An 18,785-nucleotide genomic window follows, 5' to 3' on the forward strand; every position below is an offset into this window, starting at 1 on the left:
TCTCACAGCGCTGCGGGGCTCCAGCCATGCTCCCCGTTCCGAATGATGGGGGCACCCCCTCACCTGCCCCATCCTCGTGGCCCTACCTTGGAGAAATCCCCGATGAGCTCCTGGTCATCGTTGGCCAGCAGGTTCTCGAGCTCCTCACGCCGGGCGGAGCGGGAAGGCTCCAGCCACGCTCCCTGCCGAGGCACCAGCCAGAGACACCCCCAAATGTCAGCAGCGGCTCTGCCAGAGCCGGGCCGGGGCCCAGGCCCGCCAGGGACACGCTGGCTCTCAGCCCACACCTTCCCCAGCACCCACCGGCTCCAGCGACGCCTCCTGGCCAGGGCTGCCGGCCACCCTCCTCTGCCGCTTGGCCTCCACAGGGCTGTCGCTGTCCGAGGGCTGTCCCCGCTTCAGGACGGGCCTGGCGACACTGCCCGGCTCCGAGGGCGAGCGGGACAGCTGCCGGCACTGGCTGCGCTTCCCCGGCCGCTGTGGGGAGAGCCCGCGCTGCTGCCTGGCGCTCTGGCAAGCCCCAGCACCAGCAGGGCAGCGGCCGAGGCTCCCGCTCCCCGTGACCAAGACAAGCCCACAGTCTCTGGGCTGCTGCTGCTCACCAAGCAGCGGCCCCAGACGCCCCAGTGGAGACCCCAAGAGGGGATTGTGGGGCTCTGTCCACTTCCCAAAGGCTCCCACGTACCAGCTTTGCCTCCTCCTTGCTCATCACCGGCGTGCTCACCACGTTCTCCTTCTCCTGGGGCACGGTGGCATCGCTCTGCCAGGGCAGCAGCTGGGGAGACTTGGGGCACAGGCAGAGGAGATCGTGAAATGGGCACAAGTCCTGCCAGCTGCTTCCCAGCCGCAGGCAGGCACGGATCCCATAGGCGAGCTCCATCCACCACCTGCCGGTGCCTTCCAGCTTTGGAGACGCACGGGCTGTCCCCGTGACCCCCCGGCCCGGCCATCTCCCACCTCCGCAGCTCTCCAGGCCACGCGGGCAGCTCGGAGCGGCAGCTCCCACGCGTGCAGCCCCGGCATCACCCATCGCTGCTGCCCTCCCGAGCCCTCCAGCCTCTCTCACCAGCAGCTCTGATGCGGCCCAGGGGCTCTCGGCAAGGGGCTCCCTCCTGGCGGCCCCATGGCTCCGCTGGCCCGGCCTCGGCAGCTTCTTGGCCACAAAGCCCTCCTGCAGCGGGGGGGACACGGCGTCAGCACCCCTCTGTCCCCTCCCTGCCCCCCAGCTCTCGCTGCCCCCCTCACCTCATCCTCGGGCTCCCTGCGGCGCCGCCGCGCTCTGTCCCTGCGCTCCTGCAGCTGCGAGATGTCCTTCAGGACGCGGCTGCCGTCCCGCTGCCACGCCTGTGGGACAGCCAGCGGTGAGAGGTGCGCACCAGCCCTGCCCCCTCTCCTGCCTCCATCCTCCTCGTCCCGGCTCGCCCAGGGACTCGGCAGGATCCTGCCTCGCTCTGCTCAGCCCTGCGCAGCCTCCAGCACTCACCGGCAACGCGTGCATCCTCTGCCGAAGGAGCTTCCTGCTGCAAGAGCCGGCAGAGGAAAGGGTCAAATGACAGCAGGTGGCCTGGGCCGCTGAGTCCCACCCCTCTGCCATTGCCACCTCTGTCCCCCACGTGCTCAGGGCGGGGTGAGACGCCCCCCCCCCCCACCCGGGGCTGTCACAGCTCCCCAAAGGGACCTGGGGCAAAACCACCTCCAGGCACTGAGGAAACACCAACGGCCTGAGCGGGACCCCAGCAGGGGGAACGGGGACAGCCTGGCTTTTGGCTGTGGGACAGGGACAGCCTGGGCACGGGGACAGCCCGGCATTCATGTCCTGCGGCAGGGACAGAGCCCCTGCACTTACTCTTTGAGCGCTCTCCCGAACGCCGGCATCGTTCTCTGGGAGCTGTGGGGAGAGCAGAGATGGGGTCAGTGGCGGTGGCATCCACGTCGCCGCCCAAGCAGGCCAGCTTGCCACCGCCCAGGCACAGCCTGGGGCTCACAGCTGGCTGCACAGCCGCCAGCGAGGCTGAGAGCGGGCCCTGCTGCGCGGGGGAGGGACAGGGGGTGTCCCCGGGAGGACACGGGCATGGGGCCGCTCACTCTTCCTGCGCGGCCGCGGGCTTCTGCTGCGTGGGGAAGTCCGGCTCCAGTCCTGCGGGAACAAGGCACTGGGCTAGTAGCCCCGCTGCGGGGATCGGCCTCCTGCCCCCAGCCCGGGGCCCCGGGCACTTCGGGGCCGGGCACGGAGTCCCCCAGCAGGCGGGTGCCAACGGCCCTGCGAGCACCGCTGCCCATGGAATGTCGCGTGTCCCCCGGAGCAGGCTGTCACCGCAGCGCTTCCCGGCTGCGCCCCGGCCAGCGCAGCTCTAGGCTCCCGCCCATCCCTCCCCACCAGCTGCCCCGCCTCGAGCCCCTCGCCAGCCCCTCGGCCAAGCCCTCCCGCCACAGCCCTGTCCCCTTAGGCTAACACCCTCTGCAGGAGCCCAGGCCCGGGCAGCGCCCGGGGACGGAGCAGCCGCATCCCTCACCTGCATCCGGGGGCTGGCAAGAGAGCGAGTGGCGGCCACAGTCCGAGGCCAGCGGCTGCGGGGACGGCGTGTGCCACAGCCGCGGCAGGGGCAGCCCCCCGTGGCCCCGCTTCGGGGTGTCCCGGTGCCTGCGGGCGGTCAGGACGGGGCAGTGTCAGCGGCCCGCTTGGGCCTCGCCCCTTGTGGCCCTGCCGGGCCGGGGGCAGGAGCTGCAGCAGGGGATCCCCAAAGCGTGCCAGCCCCCTTTGGCACGGCCCCGCCGCCGAGCCCCGCGCGGAGCAGCCGTGTCCCGTCGGGGCAGTCCCGCGTGCGGCGGGCGGCCAAAGCCCCTCCCAGCCGCTGGCCCTCGGCCACCCCCTCACCTGGCGGGGCCCGCCGGGTCACCCTTGTCCAGCGGCGTGAGCGGGGCCGTGCCCGGCGAGGGCAGCGGGGAGATGGCCGCCAGCCCGGGCAGCCCGCGGCCGCCGCACAGTGACATGGCCCGGGCAGGGAGCGAGCGAGCGAGCGACGATCGAGCTGCGGCAAGAGAGCGGCGCCAGGGGACAGGGGACAGGTGGCAAGAGATGGTAAGGAGTGGGAGGGGAAGAGAGCTAAGAGGTGAGAGGTGCTAAGAAGGGCCCAGAGGCGATAAGATGCGCTAAGTGGCGAAGAGAGGGGACGAGAGGTGCCAGGTGAGCCCCGGGCCGCTCCTGCTGCCAGGAACAGCACGAACAACAACAGCGGCGCCCGCAGCCAATGGCAAAGCGCAGCCGGCACGAGGCGACGGCGGCAGCCAATGAGAGGTGGCGCTGGGCGCGAGGGGACGGCGGCGGCCAATGAGAGCTGCGGAGGGCGCGTGGGGGCGGAGCCTGAGCCGAAGGGGCGGTTGATGGTCGAAAGGGGCGTGGCTAACGAGGAAAGGGGCGTGGCTAACGAGGAAAGGGGCGTGGCTAACGAGGAAAGGGGCGTGGCCAACGAGGAAAGGGGCGTGGCCAGCCCGGTCCCCGCGCCTGGCCTGGCCGGACCTTGGCACTGCAGGGGACACTCGGTCACCCCTGATGGCCCTCGAGTGTCACCTGCAGGGTAATAAAGTTATGACCTAACAGCACCCTGAGAACCAGGCCATGGCACTGAGTGCCACGTCCACTGTCGAGAAAGCAGGGTTGAAATCCTGCAGGTTGGGTTTTTATGGGTAGAGTTTCTGGTTTCTAATGGCACTTGTGAACAGCCTGCTTTGTTCACCTGCTGAAAACTTTTCTTTCTGTACCGGACTTCAAAGAAACCAAATCAGCTGGTTGTCACTTTTACTTAAGGGCACTTGATTTCTTTGCTCTTCAAACGTGCCCTCGACATGGAGTCCCTGGTGTTGATGTCCTCGGTGGTTCCAACCTGCCTCACTTTCCTCATGGATGTGCCAAAGCAGATGGAACTTTAGCGGAGCTAAAGACTGGGGGCAAAAAGAATCATAACCTAGAACTAATCCCAAAGGTGTTCGACTGGGCCTCCCTTTTCTCCCACCTGGAGATCAAAGCCGGCCAGGGAGTCCAAACCCACTTTGTGGGTGTTGGGAAGGCGCCCCGTTCCTTTGTGGAGGGCCAAGAGCTCTGACAGGAGCCTGCAGAAAGCACCACTTCCTCCTGCTCACGGTGAATTTCCGTGTATTTTTCTAGATACCTGTACTTCTATAGAAATCAGGAATTCTGAGAAAGCTGGGTGTCACGCCCGTGACCTTTGATGCTATTCAAGCACTGCCGACTGCTGCCCTGAAACATTTGAAGAGCTGCAAGGGGATTATTTGACAAAGAATAAAATTGCGGGTGATTTTAGGAAAGGTCTTTGTTTTTGCCATTTTGTGCTGATGCCTTTTCCACTCTTAAAATCAAGAGTCATACATGGTTAGAAGGGGAAAAGGGATTTTACCTTGGTGTTCGTTTTTAAGGATTCTTAGGTGTACACGTCCAGGTCATATGCATCGAGATGCACCCCGCCGAGACTCTCTGTGTCCCCCTCTCCCCCAACATTGGGTATAACATTATAGGTTTTACTAATTAGCATAACTATCAAAGATTCCCCAGTGAGAGGCTCAAGTGAGCCCCCCTCCCCAAGGAACCTTCCCCTGTTTGGTTCTATCTTGCTTTACAGAATGTGTTCTGGAGAGGACCTTGGGCTCTGGGGCACACTGATCCCTAGCTACGAAGCTTCTAAAATGTTTAGTCTCTTAGCTTGACAAGCAAGTCCAAGACTGTGGGGAAAAAGCACTAGGAATAGAGAAGTTGTAAAAGGGTATAACGGGTATAAAAGAAAAGGCAAAAATCTTCATGGCATCAGTGCAGTCCTCTGTTTTGCTCTTGTGACTTCTCATTGGCGTTGCTGTTTTCTGCTTGAGCTACTCAGCTGTGTGGCCTTCCTGGCACCCCAAAGTCCTCTGATTACTCACCGCCCCCCAAGGTCTTCTTCAGTAGAGGACACGCCTCTTTGCCCGTGTGTGTGCCAGTGCTCCTTGTCAGACTTTCAAACCAGGATTGTCCGTGAGGCAGGAGCTGATCCAGGAGCCCATTGGCAGTTTGGGATGGAGCAGGATGTGGATATGGGGCCAAGGAGGTGCAGGCGGGAGCCAGGGCAATTTTGGCCAGAGATGGATTCTCTGGTGGGGCACAAAGCAAAGCAAAGGCCAGGCCCAACACCCATAACCAGGCCCCTGTCACCTGGCTGGGGAAGGGAGGGCATGGAGAAGCCCCCCTGGGGCATCCAGGAGTGACTTCAGCTCATCAGGAACACAGGGAAGTGGAGGGGAGGATGGGTGCCCCAAGGGTGACTGAAGCACTTGGCACTGGGAGGCCACTTGCCCGAGAGAGAATGGGGGACCCTGGTGTTAAGGACACCCACCCCTTCAAGGTGCCACATCCCTCGGCCTCCCAGCGAGCCCTGTCCCCCAAAAAGGAATTGTGCCAGCCCTGGGGGTGCTGCAAAGGCCAGAAGAGCCCTCTACAAAGAGAGATAACACGGCTTTGGGGCTCCCAGGCAGGGCGGTGAGGTGTTAAAGCCCCGGGGCTCCTGATGAGCCCAGCCCCACTCAAGAGGGCTGTCATTACCGCGGGGGTCCCGTGGAGAGGGGGTGTAATCACTACAGGAGGATCTCAGAATTTGGGGGGTTGATGGTCCTGAGTGTCCTGATGAGCCCTGACCCCCAAAACGGGGCTGCCACAGTTCTGCGAGTCCTACTGAGCCCGGGCTCCCCTCAGCAACGGCTGTGCCAGCCCTGGGGGTGCTGCAAAGTTCAGGAGTCCCCCTAAGAAAAGACAGGATCCTGGCTGTGGGGGTCCCAGGGAGAGGGGTGCCATGTCACCACCCCAAGTGTCCCACGGGTCCTGCCTGCAAGCCCAGCATGCTCAGGAAAGAGGGTCCCGTGGAGGTCCGGGGCCATGCTGCTGCCAGCCCAGCACGCAGGAACAGCAGCCACGGGGCCAACGCTTGCCCACGTGTCCCTGGGGAAGTCACCACGCCCCACAAGGAAGCCAGCACCTCAGCCCTGTCCCCTGCCAGCAGCTGCCCCTGTCCCCAGACCCCCGGCAGAGCCCTCCAGCCCGGCCTGGCCATCCCACCAGCCCCGCATCGGGGGCTCCCACCCCTGCAGCAGCCTGGTGCGGGCAGCGAGAGCTCAGGACACGCCTTTGTTCTCCTGCAATCGGACTTTATTAACAGAGACTGCAGCGAACAATCCTAACAACGGAGACACTCAGAAATATTGGTAACAACGAACACAAAACTATTCCTAACGGGAAACAAACACAAAAGTATTTAGAACAACAAACAAACGCAAAAATATTTATAACAACAAACAAACACAAAATATTTCGAACAACGAACAAAAAAATATTTGCAACAACGAACAAACACAAAAATATTTGCAACGAACAAACGCAAAACCGCTCTGAACAAAAACTACCACCCCAAAGCCATCGCAGCAAACCCGAGCGAGCAGGCGAGGCGCATCCGCAGCCAAGGGAAGCCTTCCTCCGTTCCCAGCTCCAGCGCTGCCCCGACGCGGCTGAGAGACCCCCGGGCGCTCACAGGTCCCGCCCGCGGCTGAAGAGCGCCCGCCGGCCGCGCTCGCGGAGCCGCCTCTGCCCGCGGAACTTGCGCAGCTCCTCCTTGAACGCGGAGTGCAGCATGGGCCGATAGTCCCGGGGCTCGCAGTGGCTCTGCAAGCCACGGACGGCTCCGTCAGCCCCCGCAGCACAGCAGCCGCCGGCCCTGCAGATCCCCGCCCGTGGCGGCGAGGATGCTCAGAGCCACAGCTGCCCCTCGCCACCGCCGTGTGCCCCCGCCACTTCTTCCCTCTCGGCGCCGACCGCCTGCCACCGAGGGGACACGGGGACGGCACTCACCGGGAACTGGAGGAAGAACTCCCGGTAGCCGCCCTTCAGCACGTACAGCTCGGGGTAGTGCAGCTGGGGGTACTCGTGGCAGCGGCGATCCCTCTCCCGCAGGAACTTGCACCTGTGCCACGGACAAAACGCGCGGCATCACCCCCGTGCCGGGATCCGCGGCTGGCAGAGCCCAGCGGGCCCCCCGGGCCATCACTCACATTTTGGGCCCCCGCTCAACAGAGAACTCGCAGTGGAAGATGACGATCACCCTCCTGCTGGAGTCCAGGGGCACGATGGGCTGCTCCAGCAGCGATTCCTCCACGTCCCGCTGCAGCGGCAGGTTGACAGCGCCCTGGCGAGGCAGAGAAGGCGCCTTTTCCCCCTCCGTGTCCCATTGCATTTTGTGCAGCGACTCAAGGACGCTGCCCCCAAGCCTCCCCCAGCAGCACCGTCACCCGCGGTCCTGGGACACCGTCACCCTCCTCCTTGCAGCTGCGAACCAGCCCTTCAGGGGGTGGCTCGGCACTGCCCAGGGGCTGCTCCACCCCACCGGGCGGCTCAGTGCCCTCCGGGGGGGCTGCTCGAGCCCTCGCCGTGGGCTCAGCACCTCCGAGGGTGCTTCGGACCCCGCCCTTCCTCCCGGCCCCAGGGCCACGAGGGGCTTCTGACCTTGACGTGGCCCCCCTCGTACTCGTAGGGATAGCGGCAGTCCACGACGAGGCTGCTCTCGATGCTGCTGCTGAAGTGCCCCGCCAGCACCGCCGCCAGCTGCGGGGGGAGCGCGTCACCAAAGGGGGGGACAGCCGGGGGACAGGGCGAGAGCAGGCAGGCAGCCCCTCGGGGGGGCCGGGGAGGGGCTGCAGCCCCCTTACCGTCTCAGGAGAGATGTACTTCAGGCCCGGCTCCTTGCCCTCCACCGTCGGCAGGAGGTGAGGCTGCAACAGACAGGCTCTGGGCTCAGCCCCATTCCAAGGACACCTCCCAGGCCTGCAACCTGTCGCCCCAGCCCACAAGCCCCCGAGCGGCCAGCTGTGCCCCCGCGGGAGGGCAAGGGCCACATAGACGGGGCTGTGCCACACGGCTGGAGCAGAGGAGCGGCCATGGGGCTCTTCATGCACCGCAGCGATGCTGCAGGCTGGCAAGTCACGGCCCCAAGGCCCCGTGGCCCCAGGCATGGGCCACCAGCTCGCTTTGGGCTCTCACAGCGCTGCGGGGCTCCAGCCATGCTCCCCGTTCCGAATGATGGGGGCACCCCCTCACCTGCCCCATCCTCGTGGCCCTACCTTGGAGAAATCCCCGATGAGCTCCTGGTCATCGTTGGCCAGCAGGTTCTCGAGCTCCTCACGCCGGGCGGAGCGGGAAGGCTCCAGCCACGCTCCCTGCCGAGGCACCAGCCAGAGACACCCCCAAATGTCAGCAGCGGCTCTGCCAGAGCCGGGCCGGGGCCCAGGCCCGCCAGGGACACGCTGGCTCTCAGCCCACACCTTCCCCAGCACCCACCGGCTCCAGCGACGCCTCCTGGCCAGGGCTGCCGGCCACCCTCCTCTGCCGCTTGGCCTCCACAGGGCTGTCGCTGTCCGAGGGCTGTCCCCGCTTCAGGACGGGCCTGGCGACACTGCCCGGCTCCGAGGGCGAGCGGGACAGCTGCCGGCACTGGCTGCGCTTCTCCGGCCGCTGTGGGGAGAGCCCGCGCTGCTGCCTGGCGCTCTGGCAAGCCCCAGCACCAGCAGGGCAGCGGCCGAGGCTCCCGCTCCCCGTGACCAAGACAAGCCCACAGTCTCTGGGCTGCTGCTGCTCACCAAGCAGCGGCCCCAGACGCCCCAGTGGAGACCCCAAGAGGGGATTGTGGGGCTCTGTCCACTTCCCAAAGGCTCCCACGTACCAGCTTTGCCTCCTCCTTGCTCATCACCGGCGTGCTCACCACGTTCTCCTTCTCCTGGGGCACGGTGGCATCGCTCTGCCAGGGCAGCAGCTGGGGAGACTTGGGGCACAGGCAGAGGAGATCGTGAAATGGGCACAAGTCCTGCCAGCTGCTTCCCAGCCGCAGGCAGGCACGGATCCCATAGGCGAGCTCCATCCACCACCTGCCGGTGCCTTCCAGCTTTGGAGACGCACGGGCTGTCCCCGTGACCCCCCGGCCCGGCCATCTCCCACCTCCGCAGCTCTCCAGGCCACGCGGGCAGCTCGGAGCGGCAGCTCCCACGCGTGCAGCCCCGGCATCACCCATCGCTGCTGCCCTCCCGAGCCCTCCAGCCTCTCTCACCAGCAGCTCTGATGCGGCCCAGGGGCTCTCGGCAAGGGGCTCCCTCCTGGCGGCCCCATGGCTCCGCTGGCCCGGCCTCGGCAGCTTCTTGGCCACAAAGCCCTCCTGCAGCGGGGGGGACACGGCGTCAGCACCCCTCTGTCCCCTCCCTGCCCCCCAGCTCTCGCTGCCCCCCTCACCTCATCCTCGGGCTCCCTGCGGCGCCGCCGCGCTCTGTCCCTGCGCTCCTGCAGCTGCGAGATGTCCTTCAGGACGCGGCTGCCGTCCCGCTGCCACGCCTGTGGGACAGCCAGCGGTGAGAGGTGCGCACCAGCCCTGCCCCCTCTCCTGCCTCCATCCTCCTCGTCCCGGCTCGCCCAGGGACTCGGCAGGATCCTGCCTCGCTCTGCTCAGCCCTGCGCAGCCTCCAGCACTCACCGGCAACGCGTGCATCCTCTGCCGAAGGAGCTTCCTGCTGCAAGAGCCGGCAGAGGAAAGGGTCAAATGACAGCAGGTGGCCTGGGCCGCTGAGTCCCACCCCTCTGCCATTGCCACCTCTGTCCCCCACGTGCTCAGGGCGGGGTGAGACGCCCCCCCCCCCCACCCGGGGCTGTCACAGCTCCCCAAAGGGACCTGGGGCAAAACCACCTCCAGGCACTGAGGAAACACCAACGGCCTGAGCGGGACCCCAGCAGGGGGAACGGGGACAGCCTGGCTTTTGGCTGTGGGACAGGGACAGCCTGGGCACGGGGACAGCCCGGCATTCATGTCCTGCGGCAGGGACAGAGCCCCTGCACTTACTCTTTGAGCGCTCTCCCGAACGCCGGCATCGTTCTCTGGGAGCTGTGGGGAGAGCAGAGATGGGGTCAGTGGCGGTGGCATCCACGTCGCCGCCCAAGCAGGCCAGCTTGCCACCGCCCAGGCACAGCCTGGGGCTCACAGCTGGCTGCACAGCCGCCAGCGAGGCTGAGAGCGGGCCCTGCTGCGCGGGGGAGGGACAGGGGGTGTCCCCGGGAGGACACGGGCATGGGGCCGCTCACTCTTCCTGCGCGGCCGCGGGCTTCTGCTGCGTGGGGAAGTCCGGCTCCAGTCCTGCGGGAACAAGGCACTGGGCTAGTAGCCCCGCTGCGGGGATCGGCCTCCTGCCCCCAGCCCGGGGCCCCGGGCACTTCGGGGCCGGGCACGGAGTCCCCCAGCAGGCGGGTGCCAACGGCCCTGCGAGCACCGCTGCCCATGGAATGTCGCGTGTCCCCCGGAGCAGGCTGTCACCGCAGCGCTTCCCGGCTGCGCCCCGGCCAGCGCAGCTCTAGGCTCCCGCCCATCCCTCCCCACCAGCTGCCCCGCCTCGAGCCCCTCGCCAGCCCCTCGGCCAAGCCCTCCCGCCACAGCCCTGTCCCCTTAGGCTAACACCCTCTGCAGGAGCCCAGGCCCGGGCAGCGCCCGGGGACGGAGCAGCCGCATCCCTCACCTGCATCCGGGGGCTGGCAAGAGAGCGAGTGGCGGCCACAGTCCGAGGCCAGCGGCTGCGGGGACGGCGTGTGCCACAGCCGCGGCAGGGGCAGCCCCCCGTGGCCCCGCTTCGGGGTGTCCCGGTGCCTGCGGGCGGTCAGGACGGGGCAGTGTCAGCGGCCCGCTTGGGCCTCGCCCCTTGTGGCCCTGCCGGGCCGGGGGCAGGAGCTGCAGCAGGGGATCCCCAAAGCGTGCCAGCCCCCTTTGGCACGGCCCCGCCGCCGAGCCCCGCGCGGAGCAGCCGTGTCCCGTCGGGGCAGTCCCGCGTGCGGCGGGCGGCCAAAGCCCCTCCCAGCCGCTGGCCCTCGGCCACCCCCTCACCTGGCGGGGCCCGCCGGGTCACCCTTGTCCAGCGGCGTGAGCGGGGCCGTGCCCGGCGAGGGCAGCGGGGAGATGGCCGCCAGCCCGGGCAGCCCGCGGCCGCCGCACAGTGACATGGCCCGGGCAGGGAGCGAGCGAGCGAGCGACGATCGAGCTGCGGCAAGAGAGCGGCGCCAGGGGACAGGGGACAGGTGGCAAGAGATGGTAAGGAGTGGGAGGGGAAGAGAGCTAAGAGGTGAGAGGTGCTAAGAAGGGCCCAGAGGCGATAAGATGCGCTAAGTGGCGAAGAGAGGGGACGAGAGGTGCCAGGTGAGCCCCGGGCCGCTCCTGCTGCCAGGAACAGCACGAACAACAACAGCGGCGCCCGCAGCCAATGGCAAAGCGCAGCCGGCACGAGGCGACGGCGGCAGCCAATGAGAGGTGGCGCTGGGCGCGAGGGGACGGCGGCGGCCAATGAGAGCTGCGGAGGGCGCGTGGGGGCGGAGCCTGAGCCGAAGGGGCGGTTGATGGTCGAAAGGGGCGTGGCCAACGAGGAAAGGGGCGTGGCTAACGAGGAAAGGGGCGTGGCCAGCCCGGTCCCCGCGCCTGGCCTGGCCGGACCTTGGCACTGCAGGGGACACTCGGTCACCCCTGATGGCCCTCGAGTGTCACCTGCAGGGTAATAAAGTTATGACCTAACTGTTATTAAAAAGAAACAACTCCTGAATGTCCTCAAAAACAGGTAATTTACTGAAGAAGAGGAAATTCAGAAATTATTACAGAAATGAAAAGATTTAAAATTGAAATATTTTAAAATCCCGGGCACCGAGATAAAAGACCTTTGAGCCGTTCCGGCTATGAGCCCTAGGCCAGCAATCCAGCAGCTCTCTCTTGGCTTTAGCCATTCCAAAGGCAGGAATATTTATTCGGGTCTCTAGGGTGAGACTTGGACCGAGAGTCACAGCGCCGGCTCCCGCCTGCGCCCAGTCCAAGGAGAAAGGACACTCCCTCCGGAGGAGTTCCATTTTTCGAAGCTTTGTTCCCTCCCAGATCCGCCCACAGTCCCGCCCACAGTGCAGCCCAGGAGGCTTCACTTGATTGGGGCCGGTGGTCGATGAGGTGATGCTCTGTATGCAATGGCTCGGGCTTACTCGGGGTCACTCCTTGGGGTGATGGCGCTGGGTCGAGTGGTGGGAAAAGTCCCTCCTTTGCATTCATGGTGTCCGTGCTGTGGGGTTACCGTCCCTCAGAGGGGGTCTAAAAATAGTCTGGGAGTTGTTAATATCAACACTTAACTGCTGCAGCTCCTGGAAGGGAGACACTTACAACAAGGTTCTTAACTTTTCCATGAAACATTCCAACATTAACTAATTTAATAACAAGCGGTTGATAGAAACATCCCACTTAGATCTATCACTGATAACCTTCGATAGAATTATTGTAACTGTTACTTGAGGGGTGTAAGCAATCAGTAGTGTTAAAAGCCATCACTGAGACAGGCAACCTATTTGTAACAAGGAATTTAACACTAACCAACCACCTTTAAGCAACCAGAAGATGTACGTAATTATTTTATTAATTTATCATTTGAATCTTAAACAACTCACCGTGAAAAAGCCAACCAAGTCTACTTTATGCATGACCTAACAGCACCCTGAGAACCAGGCCATGGCACTGAGCGCCACGTCCAGGGTTGAGAAAGCAGGGTTGAAATCTCGGAGGCTGGGTTTTTATTGGTGGAGTTTCTGGTTTCTAAAGGCACTTGTGAACAGCCTGTTATAAACGAGGCTTGGACTTTTTGGGTGGAATAAAAGTCTGCTCGTTTATTAAAAAGAAAACCAGGAGCAGAGACTCGAGGGAAGCCCAAGTCCCAGTCGACAACCCAGAAAAAACAAACGGTGCGAGGCACAGGGCGCTCCCTTGGACTCAGGTTCCTCAGGAAGACCCCAGGGGGCTGAGCCCCGGGGCAGTTCTTATGGTCTCTTTTGATGCTGTGATTGGTGCAGCTCAGATCCTCCCTCTGAGGGCTCATTGCTAGGCTCCTCATTGCTGTTCAATTCTGTCAGTCTCTGGGGCGTCGAGTGATTGGTTTGCCCCCTAACCAGTAATCCCCCAAAGTGTTTACCTCATGATTATTGGGTTATCTTAAGAACATTCTCGAACATTCTCCTCCTTTCTATAGACCCACTACTTTCCCCCATTGGTGTCCCCATCTAGTAGGCACATGGCAACATTACACCCGTTCAATCGCAATACCAATTAACTCATTAACTGCATACCCCCACTCCTCTAACAAGCAACTTTTAACTTCTTCTCAACCAAAAAAAAGAACTTTTACCCATTTATTACAAGCCTGCTCTGTTCACCTGCTGAAAACTTTTCTTTCTGTACCAGACTTCAAAGAAACCAAATCTGTTTGTTGCCACTTGTGCTTAAGGGCACTTGATTTCTTTGCTCTTCAAACGTGCCCTCGACATGGAGTCCCTGGTGTTGATGTCCTCGGTGGTTCCAACCTGCCTCACTTTCCTCATGGATGTGCCAAAGCAGATGGAACTTTAGTGGAGCTGAAGACTGGGGGCAAAAAGAATCATGACCTAGAACTAATCCCAAAGGTGTTCGACTGGGCCTCCCTTTCCTCCCACCTGGAGATCAAAGCCGGCCAGGGAGTCCAAACCCACTTTGTGGGTGTTGGGAAGGCGCCCCGTTCCTTTGTGGAGGGCCAAGAGCTCTGACAGGAGCCTGCAGAAAGCACCACTTCCTCCTGCTCACGGTGAATTTCCGTGTATTTTTCTAGATACCTGTATTTCTATAGAAATCAGGAATTCTGAGAAAGCTGGGTGTCACGCCCGTGACCTTTGATGCTATTCAAGCACTGCCGACTGCTGCCCTGAAACATTTGAAGAGCTGCAAAGGGATTATTTGACAAAGAATAAAATTGCGGGTGATTTTAGGAAAGGTCTTGGTTTTTTGCCATTTTGTGCTGATGCCTTTTCCACTCTTAAAATCAAGAGTCATACATGGTTAGAAGGGGAAAAGGGATTTTACCTTGGTGTTCGTTTTTAAGGATTCTTAGGTGTACACGTCCAGGTCATATGCATCGAGATGCACCCCGCCGAGACTCTCTGTGTCCCCCTCTCCCCCAACATTGGGTATAACATTATAGGTTTTACTAATTAGCATAACTATCAAAGATTCCCCAATGAAAGGCTCAAGTGAGCCCCCCTCCCCAAGGAACCTTCCCCTGTTTGGTTCTATCTTGCTTTACAGAATGTGTTCTGGAGAGGACCTTGGGCTCTGGGGCACACTGATCCCTAGCTACGAAGCTTCTAAAATGTTTAGTCTCTTAGCTTGACAAGCAAGTCCAAGACTGTGGGGAAAAAGCACTAGGAATAGAGAAGTTGTAAAAGGGTATAACTGGGTTATAAAAGAAAAGGCAAAAATCTTCATGGCATCAGTGCAGTCCTCTGTTTTGCTCTTGTGACTTCTCATTGGCTTTGCTGTTTTCTGCTTGAGCTACTCAGCTGTGTGGCCTTCCTGGCACCCCAAAGTCCTCTGATTACTCACCCCCCCAAGGTCTTCTTCAGTAGAGGATGCGCCTCTTTGCCCGTGTGTGTGCCAGTGCTCCTTGTCAGACTTTCAAACCAGGATTGTGCGTGAGGCAGGAGCTGATCCAGGAGCCCATTGGCAGTTTGGGATGGAGCAGGATGTGGATATGGGGCCAAGGAGGTGCAGGCGGGAGCCAGGGCAATTTTGGCCAGAGATGGATTCTCTGGTGGGGCACAAAGCAAAGGCCAGGCCCAACACCCATAACCAGGCCCCTGTCACCTGGCTGGGGAAGGGAGGGCATGGAGAAGCCCCCCTGGGGCATCCAGGAGTGACTTCAGCTCATCAGGAACACAGGGAAGTGGAGGGGAGGATGGGTGCCCCAAGGGTGACTGAAGCACTTGGCACTGGGAGGCCACTTGCCCGAGAGAGAATGGGGGACCCTGGTGTTAAGGACACCCACCCCTTCAAGGTGCCACATCCCTCGGCCTCCCAGCGAGCCCTGTCCCCCAAAAAGGAATTGTGCCAGCCCTGGGGGTGCTGCAAAGGCCAGAAGAGCCCTCTACAAAGAGAGATAACACGGCTTTGGGGCTCCCAGGCAGGGGGATGAGGTGCTAAAGCCCCGGGGCTCCTGATGAGCCCAGCCCCACTCAAGAGGGCTGTCATTACCGCGCGGGTCCCAAACCCCCAAACTCAGCAGTGGGAGGCAGATATTGATTACGTTGAGGGTTTCCCTCAAATTGCTGAGTTGGCTGCTGTCGTCAGAGCCTTTGAGAGGTTCCCTGAGCCATTCAATCTGGTAACAGATTCGGCTTCTGTTGCAGGAGTGGTAGCAAGAGCAGAGAATGCTATTCTGAAAGAGGTGTCAAACCAACATCTCTTCCGGTTGCTTTCAAAGTCAGTATCTCTTGTCTCCCACTGAGAGCACCCGTTCTTTGTGAGGCACGTGAGGTCGCACACAGAGTTGCCAGGCCCGATAGCCGAGGGCAATGAGAGAGCAGATGCCCTCGCCGCCCCCGCAGAGATGGCCAGGACGCCGAAAGTTTTTCGAGCAGGCGAAACTGAGCCATCAAATGTTCCAGCAAAACGTGCCGGGGCTGGTCCGTCAGTTCCACCTGACGCGGAGTCAGGCGAAGGCCATGGTGGATACGTGCCCACATTGCCAGCGGTCAGCCCTCCCCTCATGAGGCACTGGGGTGAACCCCAGAGGGTTGGCTAGCTGGGAGCTGTGGCAGACTGATGTCACACACTTTCCCAAATTCGGCTGACTGAAGTATGTTCATGTCAGCATAGATAGCTTTTCCGGAGCAGTCTACGCCTCTGCCCACGCAGGAGAAAAGGCTGAACACGCCAGGAAACACCTCCTCCAGGTGTTTGCAGTCTTGGGGGTCCCCAAGGAAATCAAAACAGACAATGAGCCCCGCATATAGATCCGAGGCTTTCAAGGAGCTCCTGGACGAGTGGGAAGTAAGACATAAGAAGGGCATCCCTTACTCCCCAACTGGCCAAGCGGTGATTGAGCGGGCTCACCAAACGCTCAAAACCACCCTGAAGCACCAATGGGCGAGCAGTAGAGAGCTTTCCCCACAGGATCGGCTAAGCAAAGCTCTCTTTGTGATCAACTTTTTGAGCTGCTCGTTGAACAGCATGAACCTGCCAGTGGCAAGACACTTTGGCCCACACAGCAATTACCCTCTGCGTGAGCATCCGCCGCTCCTCATTAAAGATCCAGAGAGTGGCAAGGTTGAGGGACCTTACAAGCTGGTCACGTGGGGTCATGGATACTCTTGCATGTCCACACCCCTAGGTGTAAGGTGGATCCCACAAAAATGGGTGAAACCTTACACTCCCAAGCATCCAGTGAGAGCCCCAGACCCCCAGGTAGACGTGTGCAGTGGGAGGAGGAAGCGGCATCACCATCCCCAAGACTTCCCCAAATCCCTATTTATCCCTGAGTTTTCATGTTTATGTTTTGATTTTTTTGCTAGTGATTTTTAAGCCTGTTTTTAGTCACTAACCAGAAAGGAGATGCAAGACCTCCCCCACCTGCTCATCCTGCTAGTCCTGGACTTCCCAGCGTCGCCGTGGGTCATCCCTCAAACGAAGACCAACGTCTGGGTGCTCCTGGCAAAGACCCTCGGGCAAGACCACATTTGCCTAAATATGGCAGCCGCAAATAACCCTACGTCGACCTGCCTGGGGGGGGTTCCCTTAAATGTTTCTGGATACCCTCCACGTTTGATTTCAATCCAAGAGAATTGGAACCGGCAGACTCACTGGGTAGCTTGGTCCTTTATCGCCAGGACCATAAAGACCCCGGTAAAGAAGCCCCTACTCCTCTGGTGGGACTGGCTTGGGAACCTCCCAAAGCTACCCGAGGAGCCTGCTGGGTTTGACATCCTTAGTTCTTCACCCGCCCCGTTTTGTGTTCATTTTATGCTTAACCCCAAGACGCAGAAAGAGTCTTATATTTCCGTTGTCCAGCACGATCAGAAGTACCAGGCCGCCCAGTGGTGCAGAGGCATTGCCCACGTTCAAATGGCCTCCACCCTGGATGGAGCACCCCGGCTGTTACCAAAGGGGGTGCTCCTTATCTGCGGCCATCGTGCTTGGGCAGGCATCCCCTTTCGCCTTCTCGGAGGGCCGTGCACATTTGGGCCACTGTCGCTGTTTACCCCCAACATGTATCAAATTAAAAATTGGCAAAACAAAACAATTGGCTTGCCAAAAGAGAGACACCTAAAATTTGGACGAAAATTGCGCCTCTGAAATTTTTCACTGGTCACACCTAAAAAGATCCTCCGTGTCTCTCTTTTTGCCTTGGGTAGCAGCGCCAAAGGCTCTAGGGGAATTGGGCACCCTAGAGGGTTGGGTGGCTAAACAAGCCAATTTGACTTCAGCCGCCGTCAGTGACCTCCTCGAAGACGAGGAAATAACCGGGAAGGCGACATTGCAGAATCGGGCTGCCATCGATTACCTGCTGCCACTACACAACCATGAATGTGCAGAGTTTGAGGGTCTTTGCTGCATGAGCTTGTCATCCCAATCCCCAGACGTACACGCAACGCTGGGGAAGATGCAGGACATGGTCCAGCAAATCAGAGAAGAATCAAAGGATGGTTCGAAAACTGGCTGAACCAGTGGGGACTTTCTGGTTGGACTTCCTCAATTATTAAGGACCTTCTTTGGATTGTTTTGGTTATTCTGTTAGTTTTGGTTATGCTCAGCTTGTTGAAAAGATTTTGTTTTGCGGCTGTCACCACCGCACCCCCTCAAGTGAACCACATGCAGATGGCTGAAGATCACAGAGAAGAGATAGGTGCACCTCCACCAGAATGGATGTGTGAAGCAGACAGTGTCAAGACAGTTTTTAAATTTTTAAAAACAAAAAAGGGGGAGATGTGATGATGCAAGGTCTTTTATTGTATTTTTATATCTTCTCTGTACCCCGATGGTTCAGCCTTACCTTCCCCACTCCTGTTCCCAGATGGTTTATCCCAGACCCAAGCCACCCACCCGGGGTTCCCTACATGGTTGTTCTCCTCCCCTTGTTCTAGCTCTTTCCCTATCAATCACCCAAACCCCTCCTGTTGTTCTGGAAAGTTCAGTGTCCATCACCCAAACCCTCCCAGTTTACCCTTATATGGTCCCCATCAATCCCCCGAGACCCTACCCCTCTAGATACGTCCCCCTTTGGAAATGCCCTAAACCTCGATGCCCCATTGGGGCATGTGATCCCTTTCCCTCCTCCCCTTAAGGCTATTGGCCCAAGGAAATGTCTATCCTTGTCCCTATCCCTCTCCTAAGGATTTCTATTGGTCCCTAGTTAAGCCATCCCCATTGGACCACCTCCCTTTATAAGGGGTTCCCAGGAGCTGTCTGGGGCTTGTCCCCTGTGAGTTTCCTTCAGGAAAGTTGGACTGCCTCCTGTGGCAAGGCTCCTTGCTACCTTTTATCCTCTCCCTCGTCCTGACTGCTGACACCTACTGTGCCTGGAGCTTCAGCTCCCCTGAGCAGAGCTGAGCTCCTGAGGAGCAGCTTTAAAGCTGAGAGCCTCTGGCTGCTCCCCACTCCTGCTGCACACCGCTGGAGCTCGCCTTGACAAGCGGTCAGTAGCGGTCACTGCGACACCCCCCCAGCATCTTCTTCAGTAGAGGACGCGCCTCTTTGCCCGTGTGTGTGCCAGTGCTCCTTGTCAGACTTTCAAACCAGGATTGTGCGTGAGGCAGGAGCTGATCCAGGAGCCCATTGGCAGTTTGGGATGGAGCAGGATGTGGATATGGGGCCAAGGAGGTGCAGGCGGGAGCCAGGGCAATTTTGGCCAGAGAT

At 60.6% G+C, this 18,785-nt stretch overlaps 1 protein-coding gene across 1 annotated transcript; it reads right to left on the reverse strand.

Annotated features, from left to right (window-relative positions):
• Positions 1-6,559: 6,559 nt before the first annotated feature.
• On the reverse strand, positions 6,560-9,934 carry LOC138100519 (M-phase inducer phosphatase 2-like). Its single transcript, XM_068998395.1, has 10 exons — positions 9,906-9,934; positions 9,543-9,579; positions 8,745-8,843; positions 8,345-8,536; positions 8,146-8,226; positions 7,735-7,797; positions 7,532-7,630; positions 7,081-7,214; positions 6,881-6,992; positions 6,560-6,694 (listed from the first exon to the last, which is right to left on the reverse strand). The coding sequence occupies exons 1-10, from the start codon at positions 9,932-9,934 to the stop codon at positions 6,560-6,562; spliced, it is 981 nt and encodes a 326-aa protein (XP_068854496.1).
• Between the last annotated feature and the right edge of the window lie 8,851 nt (positions 9,935-18,785).

This window comes from Aphelocoma coerulescens, unplaced genomic scaffold, assembly GCF_041296385.1.
Source record: "Aphelocoma coerulescens isolate FSJ_1873_10779 unplaced genomic scaffold, UR_Acoe_1.0 HiC_scaffold_100, whole genome shotgun sequence".
Lineage (NCBI taxonomy): Eukaryota > Metazoa > Chordata > Aves > Passeriformes > Corvidae > Aphelocoma > Aphelocoma coerulescens.